The sequence below is a fragment of the Macrotis lagotis genome, chromosome 1 (genome assembly GCF_037893015.1).
Source record: "Macrotis lagotis isolate mMagLag1 chromosome 1, bilby.v1.9.chrom.fasta, whole genome shotgun sequence".
In the NCBI taxonomy this organism is placed as follows: domain Eukaryota; kingdom Metazoa; phylum Chordata; class Mammalia; order Peramelemorphia; family Peramelidae; genus Macrotis; species Macrotis lagotis.
The window spans coordinates 489740932-489751258 of record NC_133658.1 but is presented as its reverse complement, the minus strand read 5'-3'; the positions used below and the strand labels follow the sequence as shown (position 1 = coordinate 489751258).

Genomic DNA, 10327 nt, shown 5'->3' with positions numbered 1-10327 from the left:
ACCTCTACTTCGGTTCTCATTTCCAAATTAGTCTGATAACTTATAGGAAGGAAGTCCGGGGGGGGGGCAAAAAAAAGGTTCCCCTATCTGAAAACAGTCCCATGGCTTACATCTTTTCTAAATGTCACATCTGTTCCTTAACCTCTGTGTAAGGATTCAGCCGAGGCTTCCAGTGTTTTGCTTCTTTTTTTTAACCTCCCCAGACAAAGACCCTGGGTTGGAGAATCCGGGAGAGAAGGACGCAGTTCTCCAGCCTCCATCCCCGGAGGGCTTCGGGATGTCGGGAAGGAGACTCGAGCCGGTCCAGGCTGGCGGGGGGGAGGCTCGCCCGGAGTCTGCATGCCAGCCCTCACCCTGGCCGCGGGAAGGAGCTGGGAGCGCGGAGGGAGGGATGGGAAGAAGGCGGGGGGACCCGGGAGCTGGGACTGGACTTCCTCTCCCGATTCCGGAACTGTGCGCCGGGGAGCGGCAGAGACGCGGAAACCCAACCTGCTCCCGGGGTTGGAGCCGCCTTCGGCGGGCGCCGCCTCCGAGCCCGCAGCTGGGAGGAGCCGGGCGGGAGCGCAGCCCGGGGAGCGCAGCCCGGCGAAGCGCAGCCCGGGGAGCGCGCGGAGCTCCCCTCCCGCTGCTCCAGCCCGAGCCCCGCTGCGCTCCGACGGGGCTGCGCTCCCGGGGCGACCCCGCGCCCCGACTTCTCCGGGAGTCGGGACGGAGCGGGCGGCAGGGAAGCTGTGGGCGCGGGCCGGGCCGGGCCCCGGGGGGACGATGTGACCCGCGGGGCCGCTGGCGGGCGGAGCCGCGAGGAGGCTCCGGGGCCGGGGCCGAGCCGCAGAGGCGGCAGCCCCGACGGGACGGAAGATGTGGCTGAAGCCGGAGGAGGTGCTGCTCAAGAACGCCCTGAAGCTCTGGGTCACCCAGAAGAGCAGCTGCTACTTCATCCTGCAGCGCCGGAGGGGCCACGGGGAAGGCAGCGGCCGCTTCACAGGTGAGCCGCCTCGGGCTCCCCGGACACCGGCCCGGCCCGGAGGCCGCCCCTGCCTGGGACGTCTGGGCAAAGCCGGAGGGCGGGAGGGACGCGGAGCCTCTTGGGCTGGGACTAGCCCGCTGCCTCCTGTGTAGCTTGTGGGGTGAGACGTGGAGGGGTCGCCGGGGGGCTCCCGGGACCGGTGCTGCCCTTCCTAATTGCGGGCGATGGGGTGGGAGGTCCCGCTGGTGCAAAGCTGCGCTATGGAACTGCTGGAGGAAAAACCGGAGTCTGGTGGAGGGCCCGAGTTAGAGAGATTGGTTTTGTGTAGAAAGAAGCAGGAAATTCCGTTTCCACCTGTGCAGGTGCGTGGCGATAACCCTCAGGATGGGAGCTGGTACAGTCTGCCCCTCGGGTCCTCCATCCTGGAAGCTCGGGTTAGTGTCTGGGAAAGGGGAACGAGTTCCACATGGGTTCTTAAAAGGAGCTAGGATCCTACCCGCTTCGGCCCCGCCAAGAAAACAGAGGAATCAGGTTCACCCTAAGAGTTTTGCTAAACTTTTCTGTGTGGGTGGCTCTTGGGGGAGTGGGTAGCTCCAGACTTTCAGCTGCCTGTGCCTCGATACAAAAGGTTAACACAATAGCGAGGGAGGGGAAACTGGAGGAGCTAACGTACTGTCATTTCTAAAGCTAATCTTCCTGATTGCAAAATGAAACAGTTTAAGTTATTTTTTTTTAATTTAGCTTCAGTTTCCTCTGAGATTGCTAAAGGAGAGGGAAAAAAAATTCCAAACTGATACAATAGAAATAAACTTTTTGAGGACAGAGCACACGCTGGTTTTGTTTTGTTTTTTTTCAATCTATCTCCAGCACCTCGGACAAAATTTTGAATTCAGGTGATTACTAAATGTTCGTTGAATGAGGAGACAAAGGTGTGTTAAGAAATGCCATATAAAACCCAGGGAACTGGTCAGCTAGTTTCATCACTTGGGTGTAACTGTAGACACAGCTGTATACTAGCTGCAATAGGCAATGCAAAAGTAGGATAAAGACCATAAAATATGTGGGAAAATGAAATGAAAAAAAGTTTCATGATTCAGGCATTCAGAGAAAGGAATCAGCATTGAGTATTTGTAGGGATGTGACTTAAACTGGGCCTTAAAAGGAGTAGGAGTTAGGTGGAGAGGATCAGGCTTGACTTTCCTAGTTTTTATGCAAGGCAGTGGGGTTAAGTGACTTGCCCAAGGCCACACAGCTAGGGAATTAGTAAGTGTCTGAGCCTGGATTTGAACTCAGGTACTCCTGACTTCAGGGCCGGTGCTTTATCCACTGTACCACCAAACTGTCCCAGGGATGACTTTATAAATGGGAGAAGGGTTACTTTCTATGTTTTTGCTTCCCTCATTTAAATGGGAGGAGTCAGTGAAAAGTATGATCTGTGTGAAGGAGGGGGATCATGCTTTTTGTGTTGGGAGATAAGGTAAGATGCCCTAAATATTTAGACACAGGAGTTTAGATTTGATTTTAAGAGAGAGAGAGAGAGAGAGAGAGAGAGAGAGAGAGAGAGAGAGAGAGAGAGAGATAAGTGGAGAAGTGGCTAGAGGGCTTGGCCTGGAGTCAGGAAGACTCATCTTCAGTTCAAATCTGTTCTTAGACACTTAGCTATGAGACCTTGGGCAAGACACTTAACCCTCCTTCCCTCAGTTTCCTCATTTGTAAAATGAGTTAGAGAAGAAATGGCAAACTATTCTGGTATCTTAGTTAAGAAAACCCCAAATGAGATTATAAAGAGTCAGACATAACTGAAAAACAATAACAGTGAATCATTAGAGGGTCTTAAAGAAAGGAACTCATCATTTTTAGGATGAGTTTAAGGCCACTGGAAAGATTAGATTTGGGAAGACATTCTTTTTATATTTGAATATCAACTTGGAGTTAAGCATGTTAGTTTTTCCTTTAACATTGGCAGGTTGCTCAGGATTTGAGTTAGATGGAAGATTGAGACTATTTGTTCAAACAAGAAATATTTTTTTGGGGGGGGGATGCAGTGAGATTTCCTTTTGACTTATCAAGTTGTATAGTTTTGAGAACCTTACCAGTAATAATTTGTGATAGGCTCAAAGCAGTTTTGAAACATTAAGACTTTGTTACATTCAGTGTCCTTGAATCCCTTGTAGTGTTTCTGAGGACCTGGGTCCTAATTGTTTCCTTGATTACAATTGTGAAAACAGTATGGTGAAACGCTAAATAAGTACTAGTAGTAGTGTTATTTTAGGATCATAGATTTAGATCAAGAAGAGACAGAAAAGCCATCTCGTTCAACCTTCTTATTTTATGAACAAGAAACCTGGGGTCCAGAGATATTGAGTGGCTTTCCATGCTAGAGATAAGATCTGAACACATCTTCCTGATTCTAAGTCCAAGTCCTCTTATCCACTACACCTCACTTGTCCAAAACAAACACATATAAAACTCAATCCAAAAAAAAATCAAAACAAATAAAAAAAAAACAGAGGCAGAGGGTGTTTGAGGGTGTTGGCCCTAAGAATTGAAAGAACTCAGGTTTCCTGACTGTTTAATTTCCTAGGAACACAGTGTACCATGTTGACCTTAATGATGGCACAATTCTTTTCAGTTTTCTGCCCTTCACTTTTAAATATGAGACCATGAAACAAGCTGTATTTATTTTGTAGTTAGAGAGACCCTGAGTTATCAGGTCAGATTGTTCTTAAAGGGAAATTTATGATCTAACATAGAGAAAGAGAAACATTTCTCTTAAGAAGGCTTGGGAAATTCTAGGCATTTAATCTGGTAACATTAGAGACCTCAGAAGAGACAAAATTCTGGAATTCATTGTTATCAAACCTAAAAATTTTGGAGTAAGGTATTTAGAAAAAAATGATATTTGAGAAATTCCTTGACTTTAAATAGAAACAGTTCAAGTGGTACTATGGATAGAATATAAACAGAAAACTATAAAAAAAAATCCTGTTCTATAGATAACTATAGGACTAAGGGTAGCTAAGTGGCCTGGAGTCAGGGAGCTCTGAGTTCAATCTGACCTCAGCCATTTATTAGCTATGTGATTCTAAGTCATTTAACCCTTTTTGCTTCAGTTTCCTCATCTGTAAAATCAGTTGGAGAAGGAAATGGCAAACTACTCCAGGATCTTTGTCAAGAAAATTCCAAATGAATGAAACAATTGAACAACATGGGACAAGGAGTCAGAAGACCTTGGTTTTAGTACTGATTCTGTCATTAACTTTCTGTGATCTTGGTCAAAGCAAGCTTCTCTAAGCTTTAGTTTGTCATCTATAAAATGAGAAGGATGGATGAAATAGTTTCTTAGGTCCTTTTTAGCACCAGTTATATGAGTCTTCATTTTTATGTAATGTTGAATTTTACTAAAGGATTATGATGGGAAAGAGAGGAGAGAATAGCCAGAGCAGAAGTAATGGCCTGGAATGATAGGGAAAAAATGGTGGTTTTGGAGATTATGATCATATTAGAGTTCTTGAACATGGAAGCAGAATACTGATTGGAGATGATCCCATTCTTTTATAACATTTGCTTTTTTAAAAAACAGAAAAAATGGCAAGGGCTGGGTAGGTGAAAAGGCAATACATTTCATTCTTATATTACTGTTTCTCAGGCAACAGAATAGGAAAAGTCATCTTTACCCTTCAGGGTTTACACTTCCTTATTCCTAAGTTTGAGGAATTTGAAGAGGTCAGTGACAGTCTTCTTTTGTTCTACCTACCCTTAGTCCTCCTCATTGGGGGCAGAAGTGCTACGGATTCCCTAGGTATAAAGTCACTTCATTAAAGGTATAAGTAGTAGGTTTATCAGAAAAGAGACTGCTAATCTCTAAGTTTGTTGTAAATCAGCCCAGATAGAAACAATGATTCTCACTTGGTCTGGCCATGCCAATTATGGGTCAGACTATATTACTTTTGCTAAATGTGTCATTGTAGATTTTCAAAGTGCCAACATTAGTGATGTTGGTACATCCACAGGGAAATAAACGATTGTACAATATTAAATTAGCCATGGTGTTAAGCACCTAGTTCAATCCTTAAGTAATTTTAAAACGCAGACTGCTCTAGGATTGTAAAATGTTCTAGGAATGAACAGTTTGGAGAATATAGAGAAATCAATACATCATTATTTTCTTCTACCCACTCTTCTGGTTTACCACAACTATTTAAAGTATCTTATAAAAATGAAAGAGCTCTATGTTCTTCTATCTGAGTTCAGGTTTGCCCTTTTTTAGGATTTTTCTTTTTTTTTTTTTTTTTGCTTTTATTCTCTAGTGTTTTCAGTATCTGCATTTTGGAGCCCTCTTATTGGTTGTGATATGAATTGATCTTTGGGCTATTTTCATTTTGCTCTTTAGAATGCTAATACTAACCCTTTGTTCCTGATCTTGGATTTGATCATATTCAAATGGGTCCGTGACCTCTTGAATTTTAGTAATCCCTCCAGCAGTATAGCTCATTATCTATCTATTCCTGGTCATCCTGTCTGAATTTTGCCCATGTCTTCCCAAAAATTTTCCATAGGATGCCCACTCAATCTTTTGGTTGCTATCCTCAACTTGTTTTTGTTTTGTAGGAATACCAATGAACTTCCATTGTTTGACTAACTCTACATGACCACTTTATCTACTCTTGGTATTATACTTTTCTTTGATTTCATATTCTGTGCTTTCCCTTTATAATATTTCAACATAGTACTAGGAGTCAGAAGATTTGGATTTTAGTACTAATTTTGCCACTAGCTTTCTGTGACCTTGGACGAAGCAAGCTTCTGTGAGCTTTCAGTTTCTCATATATGAAGATGATCATTTTTGTAAGTGTTTGTCAAGTTCAGAATATTTTTTAAAAATTAAATAATAATTGAAAAATAGGGGTCTATGATTAAAAAAAAAAACAACAAACCTTTGGCTCCTTGAAGAAACTTGCAAGTTCCCAAAGGTAATACAACTCCCTCTTTCTGTTGTTCAGTTCTGGAATTAATTCCTGTGATCAAAATTATTTCATAAATCAAGTCCAAGTTTCTTATAATTTAGATCAATAGTGTCGAATTTATAGGAACTAGGGCCACTAAATTGTACATAAAGATTCCTGTGTTTAAAATGTACTATTGTCTATGTTTTCATATGTTAATGTTTATTTTGTTAAGTATGTCCCTATCACATTTTAACCTGGTTCATCACCATTCCCTCCAGCCCTCCAAGTATTGTGGACTATAAATTTGACCCCTCTGATTATCTGATTTCTTTAGCATTTTTTAAAAAATGTGACAAAATAACATTAAAAGGTATAAAAATAAGGAGAGGCAGCATGGGGACTGAGTTCTGTCCTCCTGGGCAAGTCACTCATACTCTTGGTACCCCATATTACTCGCTGAGACTATAAATTGCCCACACATTGCAAGTACAATAGAAAACAGTGCAAGAAATTTCCTTCATTGATGATTTAAATCATAGGTCTTTATGGATTAATCAGATTGTTCATGGATCCTACAATAGTTCTTTCTTACACATGGCATGGGACATTTCATTTGAACGTAATAAGAATAATGTATTCATGATTATTTAATAAAATTATCTAATAAAACACTTCACTCACTGATTTTCTCAGTCGTCGTGTGTCATTTAAAACATGCTTGACCCTACTTTTTTCTAAGTATACACAGCTCTCAGTATTTTCTTGATTCTGCTTTCTCTTGTTCTTCTTTTCTCTTTTGTCCTGTCCCTCTAACTGGGGGGTGGACCTTCAGGTTCTATCCTGGACTCTCTTCTATTCTCTTTAATATACATTCAGTGACCTTATTAGTTCTATGCAAAGACTTTTGAAATAAATAATTCTAATGTTAGTCTCTCTCTTGAGGATATTTTGAATTGTATGTCCCATTGGCATCAATAGGAAAACTCATTGCTTCTAAAACAGAACTTCAATCTCCTGTCCTCTAATCCACCCTGTTTCATTCCTGTCTATCAAGGGCAAGACTATCCTTCCAGTCACTCATATTTGGCTCTTCTCTTTTCCTTAGCCCCATGTCCAACAAATCACTAAGTCTTGTTGATTCTCTCTCTCCATGACATTTTCTCATATCTGTTCCCTTTCCTATACTTAACTCTTGTTCTGATACTTATTGCATTTCTCCTGGACTGTTAAAGTAGCTCCTTAATTGGTCTCCCTTTCTCCAGAATCTCTTGTCTTCGATCCATCTTTCTTCACAGTTGCCAAATATTTCTAAAGCACAGGCCTGACCAAGAAACTTCCATGCTCCATAAGTTCTAGTGATTCTCTGTTGTCTCTAGGGCAAAATGTAAATTCCTGATTTTGTTATTAAAAACCTTACTCTGACCCTAGTTTATCTTTCCAGATTCCTAAAACAGTATTTCCATTTATATAATCATAACTTACAGGCTAACTTTTATCACTCAATCTTTACATTACCTGAAATGTATTCATTCCTTCTACAATTCTTCCTTTTAGAATAATATCAAGTTGGTTCCCCCCGCCCCGAAAAGTCCAACTCAAATTCAGTCTCCTAAGGGAGATTTTTGCTGATTATTTCCCCCCATCTCAGCTGTTAGTGCTTCCCTCTAAATATTGCTTTGTATTTAAGTTCTTACTGTTCTTAATAATCTGTGAACATGGTACCCCCCTCATCCTAGGAGAATATAAGCTCTTTGAGGGCAGGACTATTTTGATTTTGCCTTTATTTCCCCAGCCCCAATCTATGATATAGGTTGTGTTGCTTGACTTTCACTTTCAAAGAGGACCAATGTCACCTGACTATCTTGTCTTTGCATTATATGTATTAGATAGGCATTTTTAAAAGTATTATTGCCGGGGCAACTAGATAGTACAGTGTATAGATCACTAGCCTGGGAATCAGGAGGATCTGAGTTCAAATCTAGCCTCAGACACTTTAATACTTACTTAACTCTGTGACCTTGGGCAGGTCACTTAACCTTATTGCTTTGCAAAACCCCCAAATAAATAAATAAAATTGCTGTTTCTTTGATTAATCTATGCTCTGATAATAATCCAATTCTAGATTTCGACCTGGAAAGAATCTTAGACATTATCTATTCAGACTTTCCACTTTCTTGATGATGAAATTGAGACCAGAGATATTGAAGTGACTTCTCTAAGGCGGGTGAGTGGGGCTGAGGGTGGGGGGGACAAGGGCGGGATTGGTACTGTGGTCCTCTGATCTTTCATTCAATACTCTTTCCACAGTACCACATGCTAAGTTGAAGATATTGATTTCATTGTGAGATAAAGCACATAGAATTTCCATAGAGAAATATTTTATTGTAACTTTTGGTCAGCAGGCTTATTTGCTATGCTTGTGATAATCATAAACTTACAGACCACAGTGAAGCTAATTCCAGCTTAATAATTGTTTAGGCATCATCATCTGTTGCAAAGGATGAAGAAGAAATTGAATGAAAACTGGTTTAGAAGACCTTTTCAGATCTACTTTGCTTTGATGGATCTGTGATCTTAATGATAAGGGTACGCTGTAATATCAGGAATGGTTATACCCATCCCCCTCCTCTTCCTGTTTGTTGTTTATGTTTTTCCCATAATTACTTCATAGCAATTCCCTCCAATATGTGGGGGCCTTCTTCAAGGTCTCTTTGACATTGTAAATCGGTTACCAGAAGAGCAAACAGGTTTTCTTTCCATCACTTGTCTTTTAGTCTGGGGTGGGGGGGCGGGGAAGCATTGTTCACATGAGTTCAGGACTATGACTAGACTAGTCTTCCTTTCACACTTCACACTTATCCCTTAGTCTTACAGTACTTTGCATTTATATATCCCTCTGGAAGAATTTTTCTTTAATTTTTATGGGTCACTTTTAGTTATGTGCATCTGTCTGCTCATGCCCATTATGTGGCTCTCCAATAACTTCTGGGAAATCCACAACTTTTAAATATCTGATAACTATGGTCTTCAATTATTCAGCCACCTAGCCTCACCTAAATAATATCGATGTTAAAAAGATAGGTCTTTAAGCAGTTTCCCAAAGGCAATTCCGACTTCTTTCTTTCTCTTATTCGATTCTGGGTCCACTGGCTGTACTAAACATATATATTAATACATCTACTCTGTGGGTTTGCCTGTCCAATTGCCACATCATAGTTTGGATAAATAGGTACTTTTCATTCACTTGATTTTTTTCTCTGTAAAAAAAATGGAGGTGAAATCGTGTATGTTATTATGGCTCTCAATATTCCAGGGCTAGATTTAATCAGCACAATGTTATCTTCAAAAAGGAGTGCCTGGAGTACCTCAGCATCTATAGGGATATGTTTCATGTAGACTGTTCTGGACAGCCTCTATGACAGTGACAAACACTCTTTAACAAATAAATGTCTTCCTTGCCTGGATTAATGTTAAAAATCAGAGGGTTGCTGAATAAACTTACCTCTATTATGTCTTTCAAGGAATGTCATGATTTTAATATGTAAATATTAACATGTACATATTAAAGATATGTGTGTATATAGGAATGTTCAAGAACAGGTCAGTATTTGAAGACCTGTAGCCTTTTAAATTCTAAAAGCTCTTAGGGAACAGTGGATGATCAGAGAAAGTTCCATTTAGCTTAGCATCTAGGAGTGATTCTGTTTTTGTATGCTGGTGATAGCCCAAGGACCACTTTTTAAAAAATGAAAATGATCTTCCACCCTTGGCATAAATAGTTTCCATAATCATTTTTTACACTGAAAGAAAAATCAACTAACATTCTGCATATTTGACTGACTCTTCAAATTGGAAGAGACCTATAATTGCAGAATAAAAATTGTTACAATAATAGTTCATATTTCTATAACACTTAAATTTATCTGCCAAGTGTGTCTGTTAAAAGAGTGATTGACAAATGATTTCATTTTACTCTATAAGGTAGGGTAGCATTAATGTTATTAACCCCTTTATACAGATGAGGAAACCAGGTATGTCTTTAGGAAGTTGAGTAACCTGCCCAAAGTTACACAACTTCTAATTGGTAGAACTATGGTATGAACCAAGGTTGTCAGACTCTGAATCCAGCTTCCTCATTTCTTTAATGCTTCTGGTAATGAGAAAAATTTACAGTCTTAGGAGTTACAATTGAGGAAAATTTTTTCCCCATGTTTGAAGCTAGAAGTTTTATTTGTTTCTAATGTATGAAATTAGGATGATATAAAGTGTGATGGAGTTGATTGTGTCTATTTTATGGAGATGTCCCATTCTAGCTCTGCTTGATTCCATTTAGCATCAAGGTAATAATAATAATAATAGTAATAATAATAATAATTCTTGCTGATAAGGATAGACATTTACATAGTACTTT

The 10327-nt window shown here is 40.4% G+C and overlaps 1 protein-coding gene across 3 annotated transcripts in view; it reads left to right on the top strand.

Annotated features, from left to right (window-relative positions):
* Window positions 1–767: 767 nt before the first annotated feature.
* TBC1D8 (TBC1 domain family member 8) overlaps window positions 768–10327 on the top strand; it is a 112453-nt gene continuing 102893 nt past the window's right edge. For all 3 annotated transcript variants that reach the window (XM_074213812.1, XM_074213811.1, XM_074213810.1), the window contains exon 1: window positions 768–985. In XM_074213812.1, the coding sequence (XP_074069913.1) occupies window positions 859–985 (127 nt within the window). In that variant the 5' untranslated portion in view covers window positions 768–858. The remainder of the gene's footprint in view (window positions 986–10327) is intronic.